General features: G+C 45.3%; 1 protein-coding gene across 1 annotated transcript in view; it reads right to left on the minus strand.

Moving 5' to 3' along the window:
- The window catches only part of si:dkey-34e4.1 (carboxyl-terminal PDZ ligand of neuronal nitric oxide synthase protein), a 66,915-nt gene that overhangs the window by 29,851 nt on the left and 13,241 nt on the right, over positions 1-23,823 (minus strand). Inside the window, exons 3-7 of the mRNA XM_036528200.1 lie at positions 8,175-8,267; positions 7,862-7,920; positions 5,016-5,124; positions 4,789-4,930; positions 4,496-4,638 (exon numbers count right to left, since the gene is read on the minus strand). Of these exons, the coding sequence (XP_036384093.1) occupies positions 4,496-4,638; positions 4,789-4,930; positions 5,016-5,124; positions 7,862-7,920; positions 8,175-8,267 (546 nt within the window). The remainder of the gene's footprint in view (positions 1-4,495; positions 4,639-4,788; positions 4,931-5,015; positions 5,125-7,861; positions 7,921-8,174; positions 8,268-23,823) is intronic.

Genomic DNA, 23,823 nt, shown 5'->3' on the forward strand with positions numbered 1-23,823 from the left:
AATTACAGGGCTGGGAAAGGCCAGTGAGACCTGTGCTAGTTAGCACGGTAATTAATGCGGCGGTGAGGGACAGGAAATGGGGCGGGACATGAGCAAGGCGAGCGCAGAAAAACACGCTGTACTCCCTTTCCCTGGGGCACCCTGGGGTCCCCTCAATATCGACCAATCACAGTGTCCTTGCATTCGGCCTGAGGGAATAAGGAGGCTGCTCAAAGCCGTTTAGAACTTCCAGTTTTGTTGTTTCTTTTTCCCCATCACACCACCTACTCTGAAAGGGCGGAGTCTGGCAGTCATCATGGTGGCGTGCCTTTGGATGCAGGCTGGCATGGCGGCCGTATCTCAGGGGAGAGGGAGGAGCAAATGCTCACGCCCCCGCCCCCCTCAGTGCAGGGCAGGTGATTCGCTCCTGGGCTCACCTCTCATTAATTGCAATTTGTTCTGTTCACCTGGAGGAGAAGGAGCAGAGTTCCCAGAGACCCCTCCAAGACTGGAGTACACTAAAGCAGAACAAATTGCCTCTGCGCCAGTCCAGCGGTTAAACAGCTGAGCTCCAGTGTCTGCAGTGTACACAGAGAGGTGTTTGGGGGGTGACACCGGGCCGGAGAACTGCCCCAGGGCCAATAACAAGATTCAACAGCAGCACTGGGAGAAGACAGAATCCCTGCTTAAAAAAGCTTCCCATTTAGTCCCTTCACCTTTCACTCATCCACAACCAGCTGGTGATTTTAATAATATATAACCATGTTTTCCTTAACTCTCTCAGAACTGCCATCTGGCAAAGAGGCTGGAATACACTCGTGCTACCACAGTACTTATGACCTGCAATGCTTTGATGACCATGACGGTTGGAGCACGTCTTTAGTCTTGTGGTGTAAGGCTGACACACATACAGTTGAGTGCAAAAGTTTGCATGCCCTTACTTTGAAATGACAAAAGGAGTAAAACGAAGAAATGTATTTTCGTCAACACAATATTTAACGCACGTTCAGTTTTTACAAATGTTCCTTCATCATCAAAAGTAACAAAAATGGTCAAAAGGTGTATAAAAAGAAAATGATAGTGAAATAATGGAAATTATATCAGTCTAAAAGTTTGTGTCCCCCTTTATGAAATGTTTTCTAATACTTTGTATGTCCTCCCTTTGCCTTTATAACCTCCTCCAACCTCTTTGGGTACCCTCTGAGCAGCTTTTGTATCCTCTCAGGCGTAATTTTAGCCCATTCTTCTACCAGAAGTCTACCAGATTTATTTGCTCATGTACAGCCTTCTTCAAATCTATCCACAGGTTTTCTATTATATTCAAGTCTAGAGACTGGGAGGGCGATGGCAAAACTTTCACCTTATTCTTTTTAAACCATTCCTGAGCTGACTTTGCTTTGTGCTTTGGATCATTGTCTTGTTGAAGGATCCACTGCCTCTTCATTTTTAGCTTTTTGACTGATGGTAGGAGGCTTTGGTTTAAAATCTGTTGATATTGTCCCGCATTCATTTTTCCTTCCACTTTATGCAGAGCTCCAGTGCCTGATGCAGACATACACCCCAAAACATCAGCGAGCCCCCACCATGTTTGACTGTGGGAATGGTGTTCCTCTCCTCATAGGCAGAGTTTTTTTCTTGACACATGTACTTTGCAAATTATGACCAAATAATTTGACTTTGGTCTCATCAGACCACATAATCTTGTTCCAAAACTCATTTGGTTTGTTCACATGCTCTTTAGCATACTCCATACTGCTGCCTTGTGTCTAGAAGTAAGCAATGGCTTCCTGCGTGCTTTTCTCCCAAACATTCCAGGCTTGTGCAGACTGCGCTTGACTGTGGAGATGTTGACTTTTATTCCATTTGCCTCTAAGAACTTTTTCAGGTCCCCTGCTGTTTGTTTTGGATTCTTATGTAGCTCTAGAGCAAGTTTCCTAGCAGCTCTTTCAGTTATTTTTCTTGGTCTTCTGCTCCTCGGTAGAGTCTTAGGGCCCTATCTTACACCCGGTGCATGGCGGCTGGCGCGGCGGCGCAGTTGTCTTTGCTAGCTTACAGGCAGTACATTGTCAGTTTTCGCGTCATGCGCTCACACCATCAAAATAGCAGGTGAACATGCGCGGCCTTAGGCGTGGTAATTAAAAAAAGAGGTGTGGTCAAGCGCATGGTCTATAAGACGCTATTTTGACAGCACTGAAAATGCGCCGCTGACCAAGCGCCGTTGACCAAGAAAAACCTGGTCGGCAGTCAGTGGCGCATGTTTTAATGTTATTTTAAGGGCGCAGTATCAACTTACTTATGTCAGGTTGCGAGATCATACACCCTGCTTCTGTCATATAACAACAAGCAATAGCACACATCCATGCAAAATATAACAAATTAGATCACAATGGGACACATCGTTTTGGGATAAATGAAGATATGAAGAAATGTATGTCACAATGAGTAGTTATAATAATCAGGTATTCACAGATACGGGAGATTAGAAAAATTAGGTAGGTAGACCTATTTAAAAACATAAAAAAAAAACAAAACCTATTTTAAAACATTCTTTCACTAATAGCAGCAAGACCACGGGTATTTAAGGACACGTGTCACAATGGAGCTGCCGGTCAATAACCAGGAAACTTAAACTGATGGATCAACACTGACGGCTACTTTAGGCTACACCAACACAAGACCATATAAGTTTATTAAAACACCTTGAACTCTTCAGTTAAATACCTTTGCATTTGCTCATATGTTGTCGATTCGCGCAGCCGAATGGAGTATCTGATGGCACAGAGAATTTTAAGACGGCAAAAGCAGAGGGTTCACCGGCTGAGACATTCCTATCTGTCTCTCAGTGAGGAGGAATGTAGGCGTAAGCTGCACCTATCTCGCCAGGCTGTGACAGACATCTGTCATCTCCTGGCAGATGATCTGGGAACTAATGCATCCTGTCCATATGCCCTTCCTGTTGCTGTTAAAGTAACTGCTGCGCTGCAATTCTATGTTAGTGGGTCATTCCAACATCCCCTGAGTTCAATTGGAGGCATATCACAATCTGCCATAAGTTTGGCCGTACATGCAGTTACCTCAGGTCTAGTCCAACATGCTAGTGAATACATTCAATTTCCCATGACACCTGACAGCCAGAAGCGGGTTAAACAGGAGTTCTGGGCGATGAGTGGGTTCCCTGGCATCCTTGGTGCTATAGGCTGCACTCATGTGCAACTACGTGCACCATCTGAAAATGCACTGATTTATGTCAACCGCAAGGGGTTTGGTCTCCCTGGTAATTGCGCCATTGAAATAGCAGTCCGCCATTGATCAAGCGCCTCACTTTTAAAGGGAATGACACATGCCGATCTGATTGGTTCTTTGCATGTCACGCCCAAAACACACCTCTGATTAATTAGGTAGAGTAGTCCAACCCTTTTGGAGCAATGCGCCGGCGCTTGGCGCGTTTTTTTCGCCGTCAAACCAGACCACACCCACAACAACAGTGCGCTTCACGCCACTGACGATGTGCCTTAGATCATTAAAATAGAGCCCTTAGTGTGTCCGTGTTTCTTCCATTTCTGGATTATGGTCTTCACAGTTGGTGTTGGTATCCCTAAATGCTTTGAAATACTTTTATATCCCTCTCCAGCTTTATGAAAGTTTACCAATTTCATTTTGAGGTCTTCTGACAACTGTTTCCCTGATCCCATTGTTTTTGTTGCAAATATAAAATGCAAGCCTAATTTAACACACCGGGTGCCACTCATCAAGCATTAAGAGCTGACAATGTGTTTTTAAAGATCAGACCCCTAACTTTACATATTAAAGTTAAATACCTAGAGGTCTTATCAAAGGGATGTAAACTTCTGAGCTTGCTATTAAAGATAAATTTGGACTTGGACTCAGTTATTTTAACATTGAGGCCACACCATAAAAGGTTCTCAGAGGGGAAACACATTTAAATGATTATGGAAGGCTATTGTACTGTACAATAGAGGCAGATTTTTTTTATTATTCCCCCAGGGTCTAAGGGGGATGCAAACTTTTGCACTCAACTGTATGATGCTTTGGCAAAACAGTGATAATGATCTCAGCATCACAATCCTAGTCTGCATCTGCAATGTTGAAGCAGTTGGTACCGTTGTCTTCAGTGTGGTGGGGTTAGGGTCAAGCCCATAACCTTGTAGGTTAGTTATGTACACACAGGCTGTGGATGAGGTGAAATACTGTACCACAGATCCTTATCATTAGACTTGTCAGGGTGGACATTCTATGGCTCTCTTCACTCCAAAATGTGTAATTTTTATGTAATGGAATGGAATATGTAATGGAATAATGTAATGGAATAATATTCTAATTGCTCGGAGACTACTTTGGTGTCACACCTATATCGCACAGGGGGACAATTATATGGACAGCATATTAATAAGTATAAAACAGAATAAGTATAGAATAATTACATGTGCTAAATCATAATGAAGACTTCCTACCAAACAGCCAGGCTGACGCAGATGGGTGTGGGGGTGGCTCTCACCTGGATGTGGCTGGGCTTGACCACATTCAGCTCCGCCAGGCTCTGGAGAATCTCGCTGACTGCCTGCTCGCACAGTGTCCCTGCCTGGGACTCCGCCTCTGCCCTGCCCCCTTCATCTCGCTCCGCCCCCGTCAGCTGGCGGCCTGGGAGACAGAATCCTGGCAGTGTGAGACACCATGGATGCCACAGGTAGCCTGTCATGCATGCTATTCTTACCAGTAGACTGCAGCATGCTCTTGATGGAAATAGTGCTTAATGTGTGTGTAGTGTGAGAGGAGTGAGCGTGCTCTCACCGTCGGTCAGCTGCTCCTCCACAGACTTGTCACTCTCACCGTCCGCCTGTCCATCTGCATTCTGCTGCGCGTGCTGGAGGCTAAGCTTGTGACACACCTCGAACGCCTGGCCCACCGTCCGCACAATGCGCATGGCCTGGGTCTGAGGGGGGTGACAGACGGCATCAGACGCAGAGCACTGTGGAAGGACTGAGCGCTGCATAAAGGCCCGGGGTGAGTGTCCCTACCTTCTTCTTGGACTTGAAGACGTTGCATCGGAAGGAGTTGCTGGAGCCATCGCGGGCAATATAGCTGAAGATCTTCAGGTCCTGAGAGTCGTGGGAGACGTAGAAAATCCTGGAACGCGATGGAGTCGAACACAGAGAATGGTGAGGATGTGCATACGTACACACACACACACACACACACACACGTGCAATGCAGAGACACACACTCATATACACACATTCACACTTTCACATGGTACTGTGGTCACTTCACACTGTTACTCTGTCTTCTGGAAACAATCAATCATGTCAATCTAGCATGGAAAGACTGATCTCATATCCTCATGCGCTATATGCTGCAGCAGGGGGACACACTCTAACGCGTTAATGAACTCATTATTTGTCTTGTACAGCATGCTCATATATAAAATATGATTATGTATTAATTAGATTTTTTAAACCCTTGTATTTAGTTCATTAACCAATGCTGCTTTTGACAGTTCAGTGTCCATAATAAGTAGTCATGAATAATAATAGTCACAACAACAACATAGTAGTAAAATGAATAAATAGCCCATGCACATGGGTAGAGAAGAGGTCTGCCTGTAGACAGTCAGGTTTGATGTGTCTATCTGACATGCCTGCTGGAAAGAAGAAAAGAGTCACATATTACTGCCTAAAGCTCTGATGAAAGACGTGAATACCTTAGAATTTGAAGGTTCTTACTAGCAAACCTGTCAACAATCTTGACAATGGAATGCACTGTCTATTTTCCATTAGCTATAGGCCAGGAATTATGTTCTAAAGAGAAAAAAAATTATACAGATTGCTCTGTATACACCAGAACACACTGCTCTATGGAGACCAGTACTGCTGCATGCTCTTCTATAGAGACCAGTACTGCTGCACGCTCCTCTATAGAGACCAGTACTGTGGCACTCTGCTCTACAGAGACCAGGAGACCAGTACTGCTGCACACTGCCCTATAGAGACCAGTCCTGCTACATCTGCTCTTTAGAGACCAGTACTGATACCACCGTTCTAGTGAGAGATCAGCTTTGCTGTCTCCTTTTATGGAGAGGGTGGCTTTGGTACAGTGTTCTAAAGAGAGAGAGCACTGTGAAGACTGCAATCACCACATCTCTAAACATCTCTATGGCCACCAGACACGGACAGAGCTAAGGCAGATGAAAAACAAGGTATCAGGTCCCGTGTGCATGCTCCCTCACACCCCTCCTCTGCTATCCACCAGTACCAGCATTTTTACAGTAGTGAGTTAGCACCAGTGCCCTAACCCTAACCCTAACCCTAAATTTGGTGGCTCTCCGCAGGGCGCCTGACTAATCGGTGTGTCAGGATGTGATTTAGATTTATGTGATTTAGTCCCAGCTCAGCGTGGCCCCTGATCAGCATGTGAGTGCCCACTCTGGCAATCCACCGTCACATCGGCACGGCTGTGGCCTGTGTCTGCAGGACTGCCCTCTTAGTGTTGATGACATGAACAGCGTCAGCAATATTTCACATACTATACAACCAAGAGACATTCCTCAAAATGATCTTACACTTAGCTAAATTAAACAGAGAGAGGGAGGAGACAGACTTTTGATGTTTAAAAGCCTATTATTTTAAACTAAATAATAGGTGACAGGTTTTTGATGTTTTAAATCCTATTATTTAAAACTAAATAAAGAATAGTTATTTACAAACCCAGCAAATGCAGATATGACCACAACACCACAAGCAAAACACAGAAAAACAGAAAGGCCATGGAACAGAAGGCAAAAACACTGCCTTTCTGGACCTCGGCCACATCAACAGGAAAAACCCCTCCTCATTCACATAAAAACCTTAACCATCCACCTCTCAGTGAGACAGAAAGAGAAAGGGGAACGACATACAGAGAAAGAGAACTAGCTGTACTAACAGCACACGTAGTATCGTTTCTTCCGATGGCAGATGAAGCTCAGTGCACAAACAATCATGCACAGATGCTCCATAATAGCATCTTCATCAATCACATGCAGGAGCAGGGCTGCCTGGCCCATTCCACCCGGTTCCACTCTAGAACATTCCCAGTCCAGAGCCTGGGAATGAGCCACAACTCATTTTATCATATGTAAAAAGACCCCTCTTTGACCCCTCAGAGGCAGAGAAAACCAAAGTCTGTGGACTGGGATAAAATGGTGGTTAATAAAATTAAAATATGATGAAAACTCTCCTCTCCATTAGCAGAAATGAGCCATTTCAACGTTCCTTCAAGGGGATGCATTATTTATCCCAAAACGAAGAACATTGGTTTTGGTGTTTAATTATAGATGCAAAGTAGGTGTCTGTTTTAAGAAAGCTCCGCCCTTCCAGTCGCAACCCACCTTGCCACGGCATGACAACCTCAAACCCCCTCTAGGCTTCCCCCTCACGCTAGTCTGTAGACGGTTCACATGAACTGGTGAACGGTGTGCTCTTGTGATGACGCAGCGGTCAGACTGTGGTCAGCCTCTCCTGTCCTCTGAGTATAAAGCCATGCAATGGCCTTGCTGGCCACAAATGACCCATGTTTTATTCATAGCATAAGTATGCGAGGGAAATTATCATTGCACTCAGCTCATACCTTTAGAGCCATTATCGCAGTACATCAAGTCATGCATAAATGATTACAACATGCCACACACATGTGACACACAAGCTGCATATTAATGAGAGGGGACCTCAGCTTAACGAGAGATCTGAACAAGCCCTTCAGAGAAACCCAAGGCGGGGAAGATCTCAGCTAACCGGTCAGGTGGCTGCTGGTAATGACCTGTGAGGTGTTAGGGGACGTGAGTTGTTAACTTTAGCTAAGCTGCTATGATGTGAGGTATGAGACTCACCTGTATATGGGGTCATGCATCACCAGCATCTTACTCTCATCCCAAGTCCACTCTTTCCTCTGTAAAGATAAACATAATTCAAGAGGAGGCAAGGTACCTGTATAAGGTTTCAGCTGAGGTGAATTACATAGAATCCTTCCTTCTGAACAGTAATGACATCCATGTGGCATTTTTTCCTTAATTGATTACATTCACTCAAAAAGTGCAAAGAAAAAGTAAGTGCAAAGAATCAAATCACAGCAAACCATGCAGCCACAAGGACATTCCCCAAGTGATGACATAATCAGTTGCGAGCTGACTGGCAGGGCTGTACCTTCTGCTTCTTCCTCAGGACCACCTTCACCCCGTCTACAGAGACCATGATGCTCACTTTCTTCTTCTTGATGTTCTTTGCCTTGAACTCATACTGAAATAAACAAGAAGGAGAAGACACTGATGGGACACAAATTAAATCTCCCCCTTGCAATTTTCCACAGCAACAACAGCAGAGTGGTGTCATATGGCCTCAAGATAAACCCCTAAGCCCTCACCATGGTGACATTAGTCCACCCCCCAGGCAAGCATGGTGACAGCGTGATACGGAGATGCTGAAATGCCGAAAGTCACCATTAGAAGATTATTCTAGCCTCACGCTAATATATCATGTCATCTTAACAGCTTGGCAGCTTGCGCAGAAAACAGCTTTTAACAGTTTGCATTGCTGAACCAGCTGGGAGTTTAATATGCACTCCTCTTCACAGACATGCTTCCCGGGGGTTGCTCTGGCAGGTGACTCACACTAACTGTTAATGCCGAATTCACCAAAATTCTTCCCCAAACCAGATGTCCTTCCTCACGATGGACTGAGGCTGCGGGGGCTGTTTCCCCTTACGTGGTCCATATTTATCACCTCCAGTCAGTCTGGTTATGAAGAGTCCCACCATTGCTAGTGTTCTGTATGTGTAACATTCCCTCAGTCGCACACAAGCTGAGTCTATATAAAGCACTGCACATGGCAGAGTCAAACAGGGCATATGTGTGGGAAGGGGTCGATACAGTGTTTAACAGTTCACTTCCTCCACATATCAAGCCTAAAGGGCAACTATGCCGGGTGTCAGCGATGCTATTCGGCACTGTGCACTGTGGATGGGGCCGAGCCCTCTCCAAATTAACGGGATTGATTCCTTTGACCGGGCAGCGGAACTGGAAAGGCATGACTATATGAGGACCGGAAACAGACCTGATCCACTGCTGCAGAATGCGAGTCAACCAGACACACATATCAGTTCAATGTCCTTAACTTCACAGGACAGCTCATTACAGCACACCAGGCTATTTGTTAGAGAAACGGTCTTTACAACAGCCACCAAAAAAAAAACAACTCTTCTCCTTTGTTTTTGTATACCCAAGCCGACATTTTTGCAAGCATGGGGTAACTGCCCGTCTTTAGGTTCAGCTGGGCCCTTGATGAGGAGACAGCCAGACAGGAACATCACTGTGTTGTCAGACTTTTTTAGCATCAAACGTCTTTATTTAAACATGATGGAGGGCACTTTGTGAGGTACATGGCCCAAAAGTCTTGTTAAAAGCCTTAACCATCCATGTTTTAAAACAACACTGCGTGTCTGTTCGCCTGCCGTGTCATTCTCTGCAAGCGGACCGAGTTTACGCTGTTTCCTGGCAGCCGTCTGGAATAGCCAGAGTGCTGCGGTGTAGCTGGTGAGGCCTGGAACAGTAAATATTAATTCTGCCCACATGTAGCAGCCAGGTGTGGCTGTTTGCATGTACCTGCCCATCAGTTGCTGTCTGCATTCGTGTGCATACATGTATGTGTCTGTGTGTGTCTGTGTGTGTGTGGGTGTGGGTGTGGGTGTGGGTGTGGGTGTGTGTCTGTCCAGCCATCTTTTCCCACCACTCCTGGTCGACAGCAATTTAACTTTCAGACTCCAGGTACAGATGCCAGGTTCTCATGAAGACCTGTTAAACCGAGAGTGAGCGTGACACAGAGGAGATTGCTGACCCTTGTGAGGGAACATAGCATTGCTTTAAGAATTGTTTTACAGACTGTCTAAGCAAATGACTGCGGAGCTTCATTGGCTTGTGACAAGCCTGTGACAAGTCACTGTGTTAATGCACAGTGTGTTAATGTGTTCTGTAGTGCACAGCTCACACACATGTCATGCCTGCCTCATGCAACCCATTTACAACCATGGGGCAGATTCCTCCTCCCCTCTGGGACTGGACCTTATGACCATCTGGCTATGTGCACTACTGACTTGGGCATTTCGCTGGACATGTCCTTTGCATTCTGTACAGCAGTCATCGGTTATATGTAAAAGCAGTTTCTGTCAAGTGTCAGAGTCCCCAGAGCATGTGATCTGTCCGACCGTGCTGTAGTGGTAAGGAGCCGGGCATGTAACCCAAAGCTTGCCGGTTCAATTCCAAGGCTACTGCTGTTGGAACCTTAGGCTTAACCCAAAATACCTCAGTAAATATCCAATGTAGAAATGGATGCTTGTAAGCTTTGTAAGTTGCTCTGGATAACAGTATCCACAAAATATAATGTAATTATACAGGCATGTATGCAGCCTTACAAAGCTATTGCATGAACTGACATTCAATCTATCTGCTTTGCTTCATTGCATAAGTAGTTTAGGACAGTTGCTGGATTTTTATAATATTTCACTATATTTTCATTATTTTAGGTGGTGGTGAAAATTGTGATGTAGGATTATTTACACAAAGTAACACTTCCTTGCAAAGTTCAAGACCAAGAGCCGGAGCATGCAGAGTGTCCCTCTAATTCTCAGTATGTAATCAAAGTCATGCATCACCATTCTCTTCACACCATCAATTTTAAGCTACACAAGTGCTGTCTCAGTGAAACCTCTGCTGCCAGGCAGAGAAAAGATCCATCACAGGGTGTACTCATGTTGTATGTATATATTATATATATATATATATATATATATATATATATATATATATATATATATATATATATATGTGTGTGTGTGTGTGTATGTATGTGGGTCAGTGTATGTGTATCTGTGCATATGTGTGTGTGTGTGAATGTGTATGTGTGTACATGCATGTGTGTGTTTGCGTGTGTATATATGTGATCAGTGTTTGTGTGTTAGTGTGTGTGTGCATTTGTGTGTCTCAGAGACTTCAAGGTTAAACAATGTCTCCGCTCAGCATGTGTGAGGGATGATGGGGGAGGGGGTGTCAGGGAGAAATGATGGTTGAGGTTCTCCTGAGAACGGGCACGTCTGACACTTCACACCTCACAAAGCACTCGGCTCTGCACAAAACACTCACGGTAAAAACTGACCACTTCTTTCCCTAGGTACCTTCTAATTGCAGATGAGAGGCAGAAACAGTGTTCAGTCTTGTAGCCACTGTGCAGTTTTAAGCTCGCTCCAAAGAGAAGCTTTCACAGAGATGCCATGTTCTACACATAGGGAAACGCTTGTGTTTTGTTGCTTCAGACAACCACACATCTTTCCTCACAGACAGGTGCAGTTGGGGGTGTGACCAGAGTGGGGAGGTGTGAGAAAACTGATATCTGATAGGAAAATCAGTCCAGACACACACAGCTAGTGGCTCAATGGGCACATGCATTTCCATTCATTTCATATGCAGATGTTCTATCACTCTCATGACTGAATATTCAGATAAACAAACCACTCTTTCCCCCTGCCCCAAAAGTATGAACTTATGAAACGACATTTCATTCTGTGCAAATAAAGGAATATGAGGTATCTGAGTCTGAGGTAAAAACATACTGCAATGTTTTAGTATTCTTAATGTTTACCATTATTAGTTTTAGGTTCACTGTATTTCAAAGAATTCTCATAACACATTGTAAAGCCATTTTATTTAATACCTTCCAAAATGTGTTCCCATATACAGTAACATGTTTGCCACACCCAGAAATATAGAATGCATTTTGTACTGCACCATTAACTACTGCAGTATGATGTGGGCAAGAGACAAAGAAAGGCATGAGTACCACAAATCCATGCCAAATCCGAGTCTGGCCTTGAACACTACTGAACCAACACAAAAAAACAAAGCAATGGAACCAGGCGGATCCAAAAACTGTTAGCATGGAATTCAGCAGCATCTGCCGGGGGGTGAGTCGACAAGCAAGGGCGAAATGAGACCTGATGGAGGAAGAGGGACTGCCTCCATTCTGCTCCGTTACTTCCGCTGTTTAGAGGGGTGGCCTTTCCTCCAACGACGAGACACATTCTCCCCACCCTCAGTCCACTGCCTCCCCCTTGCCGTGTTGACATCTCTGAGTGGAAAATGGCTGGTGCACGAGAACGCCCCAGCTTTTTATAATTCACGTTTTGAGTCAGCTTCTTGAGGGGAAAAACAACGCTTTTGTAACTTTATTCAAGTATGAAAATTTAATATTTCCTTTACTTAAGTGCAAAGTGTTCTGAAATATTCAGGGCTTAATGCATTTGCATTGTTCTTTGTTTACATCAGAGCAAACAATTAAAGGTCTTTATGAAGACCCTTCCACTTCATCAGGCTGACACTGTGTACAGCAAAATGTTGCTGAGCAGAGCACGCTCTTTAACCTGTTCTGAAGTAGTTCTGAAACCCTCACTACAGAAATGTTTTGATTAACGACCAGTACTGTTCCCTACTGTTCAAATGCAGAGACTCCCTTGGCATCCATGTCTTGCAGGGAAAACAGCTCTGTTTTAATGAATAAAAGCAATATCCTGGCAAAGTGGGCTGGGGTGGAAACACACCACACTCACTTAAATTCCTGTTTTCACAAATGCGGCTAGGATTTTTGACTGAATGTGTTCCTGGCTTTATTGTGCAATTGCTGTTTTGTCTTTATTCATTTCAATAATGGTTTAATTTTCCAGCCCCACCTTGGGTAAAGGAACTGATGACTGCGCAACAACTGACCTTTAATAAAATGGCGAGCTCAGATGTGATCTCTACACCAATATACTGAAGTCCATAATTTCTTAGGGAATGTAATTGGTCTTCATTTTTCACTGATATCAAATCTTGGCAGGGCTCTCCTTTCAGTCTCTTAGGAACACAATGTTCTGCCAGTTTGACTTGGGAAGTACTGTCAGTAAGAGTTTTTTAAAAAGGATAAGAGGAAGGCAGCCTACCAAAAAAACTAAAAGGGGACACACACATGAAATAATTGCATAATTACACAAATGTAGTGTGCTATCTAACAGAGGAAAGGGACCATTTCTGCATGCCTGAAAATACAGCTGTCCTGATAGCAAATCAATCTGGTGCAAATGGACCTCTACACTGAAGCTTTCCGTTTGTAAAACCATAATCTAAATCCAAAATGAAAAATAAATCATTAGAACCAAGCTGCAGCTGGTTTATCTGCTCTTAAAATGAATGTGTCCAGATTAATGTGGTTCAAATTACCATAGTGAAATCACCCCCATCAGATTAATAGACTTGAACAGATTTGCTGTGAAATCATGTTAATTATCTAATACAGAATTGCAAGGCCTCTTCATCACCTGTCACTGAGGCCTACCCATGTTCATGTAATCACTGAAGACACATCTGAAATGGGTCTCATTTGCATTTTGGATGAATTTACTGCTACGACCTTCTTAACTAATGATGGATCAGACACGGAAAACAGCAAGTGCCTGGTTCAGCTGTGAAGCTTCCTAGAAGATAGAATTTTTTCCAGGGTTTGCAATATGGCCACAGTTTCAGATCCTATTTCTTTAATCTCATAAACCTGCCCTCGTTTCAATGTCACATTGTTAACTGCATCCGGGTGAGAACCAGATTTCCTAAGATTTCCAGTTGCTCTGACTGCCTGCTCTGGGTACAAAAAAACACAAGAAAAACTTCAGTTGCTCGTAAGTTTTCCCTTCCCTTCTGTCAAATTCTCAATTAGCCAGCAGCTTTTGTCTCACAATGTTTTCTACCCCTTAGGCGTCATAGGGCTACAGAGCTGAAATGACAATCCACACAAATTCTCAGAAATGAAGTAAATTTCTCCTCTCTGACTCAGACTCCCAGAATGGGCTAAAGATGAAGTGGAAAGGGAGAATGGGAATTACCCAGCATCCTCTTCTGCTGCCCTCCCTGTCACACAATGCGAGTCATGTTGTTGGTCACAGAGGTCCTCTATAGTGCCGATGAACCTACACAGCCACACAATGGGTTCTGTATGCTGTAACCAGGCAACCAAATGCATACAATTCTTGGGAATCAGCCTCCATAGAAAACTGCAAAGAAACTGCCGTTAGGCAACTTGACTAGCTGAAAAAACAATGGCCCTCTCATGTCTAGGATCATGCTGGAAGAAGAGTAACCATAGTACAAACACTGGAACTGAATAAATGTAATCTTTTTTGCTATCACAAGGAGTTAGCTGGAAAAAAACAAATAAGATGCCTGGTTCTTGCCACTGAATGAAACAGCTTGACTAATGAGAGTAAAAGGTACCAAACTATGTTGACTAAACCAATATGTTATTTTTCTCTAATTGGTTGCTATCCAAAGCTTTCCTTCATCAGTTGTCTCTGTACTGGGAGATGACATCATGAGCATACTGCAGCCACAACCAGGATCTGCAGATTCCTTTTATTCATTTACATTTACATTTATTCATTTAGCAGACGCTTTTATCCAAAGCGACTTACATAGGTTACAGTTCTTTACAATGTTATCCATTTATACAGCTGGATATTTTTACTGAGGCAATTGTGGGTTAAGTACCTTGCCCAAGGGTACAGCAGCAGTGTCCCAGTGGGGATCGAACCGGCAACCCTTTTCGGTTACGAGTCCTGCTCTTATCCTGTCACATCTGGACTACTGCAACTCGCTGCTTGCCGGCCTCCCAGCATATTCCATTCAACTGCTGCAGCTTATCCAGACCGCAGCAGCCTGACTGACATTCAACCTCCCCAAGCAGGCCCATGTGACACCTCTCTTTGAGACCCTCCACTGGCTATCGGTTGCAGCGAGGTTCAAGTTCAGGATCTTGTTACGGACCGTTAAGGGACTTAATGGGTCAGCCCCCTAATACATACAAGACATGATCAAGGCCTACAAGCCAGTAAGAGCGCTGGGCTCTGCTACCTCGGTTCGCCTCCCTATCCCGAAAGAGAAAGCTGAAAACTCATCTTTTCAAGCTGTATCTCTAGTCTACCTTCCTCTCTATCTATCCTATCTATCCCTATTTTGTATAAAAAGGACTCTACACTAGTTTAGCACTTAACTCAGTATCTTACTGTCTTCTTGTAATACTTTGAGATAACTACTCTTAGCATAGTGATGCACTTATTTGGAAGCCTGCTAAATGATATAATGTAATGTATCAACTCACATTCCCTACAGAAAAGCTCTCCTCTCTCTCACACATGTAAGCACACAGGCATCCATACGCGCACTTCCACACACACACACACACACACACACACACACACACAAACAAACGCATGCACACACAGCTCAGGTTTAGTGACACGGACACTAATCAACTTGAAGTCACCGTGCATTATTCATACACACATTTCAAAGCGCTGTCATTAAGGTCTGTGCAGATGATTCATCTCCAGCACAAAAATAGGACGTTTACTGTATCAATACGCAGAGGACTGTTTCCGTAGCATATGTGCTGTGCTGCTGTCGTGCTGGGCTCTCTGACACACGGACGCTGCCACCACAGCTGAAAGAACCTTTCCTTCACTGAGCCAGGTTTTTTTTTTTTTTTTTTTTTTTTTTTTAAAAAAAGAGGTGCAAAACCGAGAAAAAACCCTTCTCGTGAACCACGTTTGGCAACAGCCCATGTGTAACACACTTTGGAGCCTTACAGTGGGCTGGCCAGGACGGAGGAAGCACTTATGCAGCTCCCGCTGCAGGAGATGACCTTGGCTTACTTCAGCCTCACTCCGGAGGAGGGGGCCACCACTGGGGCCTGGCTGACAGGCAGAGTTTTCCCACACGACTGCAGGAATTAGACAGCGTATTGATCTGACTCTCTGGCTCGTCTCCTGGCAGAGCTCCGGCTTGTCTACGTGGCCCGCAGGGCTGACTGGATCCTTCAACGGGAATTCAAAATCCAGTTTATGGAAGACAAAGGAAAGCTTTTACAGTGTCCAGTTAACTGCAGGTTCACTCCTGGGCCGCAGGGGGGTGGGCGGCGAACGCTTGCGAGTTAAGTAATGGACAGGTAGGTAATGAAAACACCCCACTCCCCGCATTACATTCTGTCCCCAAACACATGGGAGGAAGTGGTGGACCACAGGTACAGCAATAACACCAATTAATGTTGTTCTTATTCGAAGGTTCCCACAGTGGCGTTCCTGTACACCTTCAGTGAGGATTGCAGCCATCAACAGATATTCCATTCAGACTATGGACCGATGAGACTATGGACTGATAAGCAAGGGAAGCTGCATATCAGCATTTCCATCACCAAGCCTGCACTGGCCTCTAAGCATTTCGAAATTTAACTGGACCCTTCACAGTCCGATAAGGCTGCTATACACAGACTAAGAGCCGGCAGTGAGGAGCACTGGTTAGGCTATAGCACAAATAATCAGAAACTCTTCAGTTTGAATCCTGGTATAAATATTGAATCTTCAGCTATATTGATTCACACTGACAGGCCTGGATGAGAGCTTTATTTAAGCAAGCAGATTGATTAATTGGTTAATTAATGCCGTGAGATGATTATGCAAGTCTCTGAAAAGTGTAACACCCCTGGTACCTTATTATGTGGGTTCACACTACTTGACACCACATTTACATAGCAGGATATGCTTTAAAAAGAGTATAACATATCCACCGCTTCAATTGCTTATCACATTTCTAATCCAAGGCCTGAGTTGCGTGGAGATGGGCCGATGAGCAGTAATCTTTGCTGAACCCTACAGCACACAGACCAGAACAAACGATTCCTGTGTTGGAACTTGTTTAATAGCTTCAGAAGGCAGATGTTAGCATGAAAAATGCATAGCGCTGGATCTAGAGACTATGCCATAGAGACCATTTCTCTCACAACTGGCCGCTCATAAGCCCAGTGATATAACACTGAGACACATGGCCCTTAGTCCCCTGAACAGATTTCTGCTCTCCCGCTAGAAAACTCTGGCGCTGACCTATGCTTTGTAGATCTCCATGTACTGCCTTGGTATAGCAGGAGTGCTAAAGTGGACTGAACAAACACTATAAGTGTATTACAGGTGTGTTATCAATGGCAGACTACCTGCGATTTCTGCTACATGTATCCCAGTGACCCATGGACAGAAGTGATGTCCAATTTACTGCAGGAAGGAAATGACACCATCACTGGCGGCACCATAACTGGTAGGATTGTGCTGCTGTGGGACTTTCAGATGGATGAAGAAAGGAAAACCTGTATTGACATGAATGCCCTAGAAAAACACCGCACTTGAGACAACAAAAGGGTTTTAATGAGCCAGTAACCACAGATTCTTGCCCTACCTTTCCCTGAAATGAGTTTTCTTTTGAAAGTTGATTTTGGGACTCTGGGGGCCCCAGCTGATCCATCTGTGATCTGCGACTGTGGTCTCTAACTGATCTGGCCTGGTTACACAAACCGATGTCCCAGCGGCTCCACTTACACAAAGCCAGCAAGGCAGACCCACCAGCAAACTCGTATTACGTCAGGGTCCTGGCTCCACGCGAGGTGGCCCGCAGCGACCAAGTGCTCAGTGGTGATGCAGAGGCTTACAGCGCGGACCTGCATTTTTGCGCAATGATCTGGAATTGCGTTTGAGAATTGTGTTTCCGGTGGCGAGCCCCGCGGGTGAGTAGGGAAAGTAGGCCAGCACTCTGGAGAGGTTCCGCCTTGTCCTGCACCCCTGGCGGAGGGATCATTACTACCTCCCATCCATAATTCCACTTTCCTAACGGCAACTGTTTCAGAAAACCACTACACAGTTGGGATTTAATCTTTCCAAACATTTTAGAAAAATGCTGCATGCAATATATTTTTTATTGTTTGTATAATACTGTGCTCATGACAAAAGAGCATTATTCAGGAAGGTAAAACCTGACAAAACACTCCCAGTTAGCTAATCAGATTTTCTCGAATAGACTCAAAAAGGCTCGCAAATCCATCCCAAGCCTGTTTTGATTGTGCTTTACTGTGATTAATTCAGTAAGAGGTCATAACATGAATTCTACTGAAGTGATAAAAGATGGCTTCAGCGGAGGTCACTGGGAGTGAGCAGCTGAAGAAGCAGCGCAATCCTGACATGGAGCCGGGATGGTGAACCCCAGACGAGCCAACGCTGCTCCTGCCGCGGGCCTCACCTCCACTCTGCCCTCCTGACCTTGGAGGATATTGCTGCCTCGCTCGGAAGCCTCCACCCAGCTGGCAGTGAAGGTAGCCCACTGCCTCTTCCTCACCTACCTGCATGCTGGAAATTCCTGCATCCTGCAACCAGACCCCAGCAGAGCCCTTGCTCCTTGCACACCCCTTTCCTCCCTGCAGAGGACTCTCCATGTGGCCCTCCTCCCTCTGGCAGCCCCGTAAATTCATTGCAGAAGGAACGGTTTGCAGGTGCTGTGAGTGTAATGTGAGCTCCACATGCAAGATTACTCTGCACGCAGTACCCCACCGAAAAGAGGCGTGTGTTGCCTGCACACACTGGATCTGTGCTTGAGTCAGTCACACAGCATTCACTTCCTCTGGCCTGGCTGGGCCTGGATCACATGCCATTCTGTCAGAATGGTGAATTATGTGTAATGTGTCAATAATTGCCAACAATAATTCTGTGCTATTTTTCCTTACAGGGAAGGGAAGGTTTCAATGTGGGCTGATTGTGAATTGTGAGTCCAAACCATTGGCCTTGCTTCCAATGCATCAGGGTAAGTTGAACAGGGGGATTGAGCCACATGTTTACTTTCAAAAACATGGACCTAAACCCAAGGATAATTTGAGAGGTTCTCACAATCTCACGGGAGGGCACATCAGAGGCTTTACTATCAAAAGCCTGACCCATCGCTGGACAAGGCGGACAGGGACAGTGGGAGCGTGGGATAAGAACTGGGAACACAAGCCAGCTCCTTCCGCATCAGATGGCAAGGAACATAACAGGATTAGGAGCAGATGAATACTGGGGACTTAGGGCTCACTGCGGCGTCCCCTGGTGCATGGTACCCATCCCCCGGGGCAAGCGGAGACACCCGTCTGAGGCGGGGGACAAATATCTCCCGTCTGTGACGAGGATAAGCAGGCCATCTGTCCCATGAGGGGAAGGCCAACATAGCCATTAAAACAGGAAAAACAGTAGCAAACCAAGCCAGCATGAGCTTTGTTCATGACTTACTGTTATGACACATGACTTCTCATCTCCAGTTAACTTGGTGTGGTACCTACCATGTCATTTTCTATGATTTAATGCAATGACTTATTCTTCAAGGGAACTCTGGCAAATATAAAACATGTACGCTAGTAATATAGCTACTGATGTACAGTTTCGTGATGCTGACATTTTGTAATGTATGAAGCTGGTTTGAATTCACCACAGAGAATGTAATGCATACATATCGATTTATAACCACTGAATATGAAGAGGCTGCTCTGTGGACAAGCTGGCCTGTCTGTTGCTTCTGTCTGTGTGTCAGAATAGCCCTGCAACCTTCACAGACCCTAGAGGTGTCTTAATGACAAGCATTACCCAGCACAGAAGGTTTTGGTACACCTGCTGAGGCACCTGCCACATCACAGCGGAAGAGCGAGCCCCCAAATGCACAGAGAGCCACCAACATCCTGCCCTGGCAAATAACATCAGAGAGCTGGGAGAAAAGCACATCACCTCTCTTAACCCTTTCGCACGTTACTTATTTTATGCTATGAAGTGCAGGTGTTACGTTACATGGTTCATTATGTTTTCATTAGCGTTATTTAGCATCTCATAGTTTTCACTGCCGCATTTGCTACACTTTGTAATGTTAAATCACTGTTTCTCAAAGCTAATATTAGCTAGAATTTTTCCAATCTAGTGTTCTAATAACACCGGTGTGACTGTATGTACGAAAGGGTTAAACTGTCACAGTCACCAAGATAAGGGTGGCGGGGTTAAAGACAGGGGTTTGTTGCAGAATGCATCTCTAAACTACACCATTTCTAATACTCACTACACACACACACTACATGCACAACCTTTCTGAACTTCCTGAAGGATAAATCTATGTTCTTTCTCATACTCACTACAGACACACTGCATATGCACGCCTACACAAACATGCTGCTCCAGCTGCAGGAACGTTTCAATCACATTCCCCTTCTTTAGAGTACAAGCCAACTGATTTACAGGAAGATGCAGTCACACCTAGTCTGGGAAGTGGACTTGAACTGGAGATGAATCCCTGACCAAGCCAGTGAGATTCCTCACAGCGAAATGACGCACTCAAGACACTCTGACAGACCCTCCGATGCCAATCAAGACACACCGACAGACCCTCTGACGTCAATCAAGACACACCGACAGACCCTCTGACGACAATCACCACACAATGACAGACCCTCTGACGTCAATCAAGACACACTGAGAGACCCTCTGATGCCAATCAAGACACACCGAAAGAGCCTCTGACGTCAATCACAACACACTGACAGACCCTCTGACACCAATCAAGACACACTGCGACCCTCTGACGTCAATCACAACATACTGACAGACCCTCTGACACCAATCAAAACATATCGACATACCCGCTGATGCCAATAAAGACTCACTGACAGACCCGCTGACGCCAATTACAACACACCGACATACCCGCTGATGCCAATAAAGACTCACTGACAGACCCGCTGACGCCAATCAAGACTCGCTGACAGACCAGGGGTAAACCGAGAGGAATGGAGCAAAGGAACAGGTCTGGGATCTGATCCTCATGTTCCCTCTGCAGTTTCCCAGGGACATTCTGTACAGCTGAGGGAAAGGACACAGTCACACGCTCCCGTTGAGGCTCTGGTGGAGATGCAGTGCACTGCTGAGAGCTGACACTCGGCTTCCGCAGGCCCCAGCGGCCACGCTCTGGGGGAACAGGAGAGGTAATTGGTCTTAAATTTCTCCTGCACAAACGGCCAAAAGAATTACTGCCACTAACGGCAGTGCTAGCCACTCGCTTCCTGTTTGTGGCACTTGTCAGAGGATGGGTTGAATAATTGACACGTTAAAAAAAAAAAAAACGGCTTCTACACTTGAGGGCGGCTCACCTCATACAACCTTCCCTGTGAGGAACAGTAGGAGGATAAAAAAAAACACTGCACGTCAAGCCATTACTACATGCATACAGAGGACAAGGAAAACGGATTCCAGTGAAATGTGAAATGTATTCAGAGGATTAGCTGACCACAAAGGCATTAACATCTTAAGAAGGGTAAAAAAAAAAAAAAAAAAATTCAGTGAAACCTGAGAGGGGTGAAATCATAGCAGGCGATCTAAAGGTCCGGTATGCCTTGGACTCCTTCCAGCTCATTTGGCCAAAGAATAAGCAAATGACAATGACCAAGACTATAAAAAAGAAAAAAAGGAAGCGCTTTTCTGTTCAGATTTAGCCGAAAGGCGGCACTCTGAATGTGCGCCCCTGCCACTCTGAGTGCGCGTCCCAGACAAATCGGTGACCTTGCCCTCTGTGCGCTTCCCCTTGCTGTGCATCTCCGAAACTGGAGCAGTGCCAAGCCCTGTTGTGAGGCCTCCCCCAACCCCGCAAGCTCATTTGGGGGGGGACTGTCCCGGATGGACCGGATCTGATCTGTGGGTCTGCGGGGTGTCCACTCATAAAGAGGGATCAAAGGCTGAGACTCACATGGGGTGGACAACAAAGATGCAAACCAGAGAGGCCAGGGAAGGCCAAAGTCATACACACACACACACACAGGCACACATGCAACTACACAGACACACACACACACGCACACATGCACACACACACGCACGCAACTACACACACATGCACGCACACACATGCACACGCATGCACACAAGCACTCACACACACATCCAGGGAGACTGTTTTTGAAATGTGTAAAAGAGAAAGGGGGACTGAGCTTCAGGGAATTCTGGGAACACAGATTATGTTTCTGAGATACCAAAGACAAAATTCATGAGATTATGTAGGAGGCAGGAAAATGCATATCACAGGCAAAACCCAGTTATCCATTAATCTGCTCCTCTTTAAATATTTGCTGAGAAGTTCACATGCTGTTTGAGTCCAAAACAGAACATTATCCATGCAAGCAAGAAGCACGTCTACCTTAACTTAACTGTCAAACACAAATTTTATACCAACCTCTTGGTCGAGAACAGGGGGACACAGCTCAAAGGAAATGCCCCTTTCTTCAAACTACCAACGTTTTCCATCTCTACATGTATACCTTGCGTGCAAAATTGGATCCTGAATATTAGTAAAAGGGCTGAGGCAGCATATCCCTCAAAATATAAGGCTATAAAAAACAGCACCCGCCACTCTCATAAACAGCTCCATTTTACTGCTGCATTATGAGAAATGTGCTGAAGTGTATCTGAAAGGATGAGAGTTTTTCCTGTGCCAGAATTGTCCAGGAAACCCTCCCATTTGAGCAGACAGAGAGCAGCGATGGCCTGTAAGCTTGACACAAGCCTCGTGGGCAGCTGCCAGTCATCTATTAGCAAGACAGTAACGTGGTGTTAAAAAAAAAAGGAAAGGTCCAAACGCTGACGCAGCACAGAGGCATTGTGGGAGGCTGCTGCTAAACTTGGTCCTTGGCTTCAAAAACGACAATGAACAAACAGTTCACCTGGCTCTGTTCAGCAGGATGCTCCGGGCTGTGACATTCCCTGCTCTCAGTGATGGAGGCTTTAACGGGTCCCAGTGGGACACCTATCAGCTGGTATGCAAACCATAGGATGGCAATTTGTCACACAGGACCCCCCACCATGACAGACTGTTTATGCCACATGCAATGTAGATACCCTGTAACCCCTGTACCCTGTACCCCCCCCCACCCCACCCCACCCCTCAACACACACACACACACACACACACACACACACACACACACACACACACACACACACACACACACACACACACACACACACACACACACAACCACTCCAGGCTCTGGCAGTTGTACTGCAGCCAACTGGGCAGAAAGGAGAGTGACTGGCATCGCACAGTGTCCCTATCACTCAGAAGTAGGGCAGCCCATCTCTCAGCTCAGCGGCCCCATTCTCTTTCCTCCAGCATTAAACCGTTAAAGTGAGTCCCGCAAGATAATGCAGTCAAAGTCACCAGAGCCTGCCGCACTTTAATGTGAACAAGTGAGCAAACCTGCTTCTCAGGCTAGTTTTAACGCAGTAAATGCCACTTTTACAATTGTTATGAAAAGCCAAGGCACATTCATGCACTCAAACACGCACACATGCGCACACACACCCACACACAGACACACACACAATGCACAAAACCATTCCAAAAAAGACCCAGAAGACAGCACATATTTTGGCAGAGGTGCCAGTTGCTATGGTGATTTGGGGAGTGGCCTTGTGTTGCTTGTTAACTCTGCCAAGACTGCAGGTCCTAATAAGCTGAAAGAAAAAAAAAGCCCTTTCAACTATTTTGCTCCCTGAGTGTCAGAGCCCAACTTACAGTGAAAGAATTTCTTTATTTCAGTCTTCCAGAATCATTGACAATACTCTTTCACTGAATCTTGCAGTCCGCTAAAAGAACGTGCAGTCTATCACTAGAAAATGAGTGTTTGTGTGTACCTGACTTAAATTATCCTCTAGTGCCTTGTATTTTCAGGACTTGTTCAGTAACACACACCACCCAGTACTTCTCCTTCAACTTATTTGTGCTACAAAGTGGGAGAAATCACACTGAATTCACCTCACACTCTAAGATCATCCACAGATTCCCGCTCACCTTCATTGCACCACAAAGTCAACCACAATTGTTCCACATGACAGGTGGAGAGTACTGTACCC

The sequence above is a fragment of the Megalops cyprinoides genome, chromosome 5 (assembly GCF_013368585.1).
Source record: "Megalops cyprinoides isolate fMegCyp1 chromosome 5, fMegCyp1.pri, whole genome shotgun sequence".
Taxonomy (NCBI): Eukaryota; Metazoa; Chordata; class Actinopteri; order Elopiformes; family Megalopidae; genus Megalops; species Megalops cyprinoides.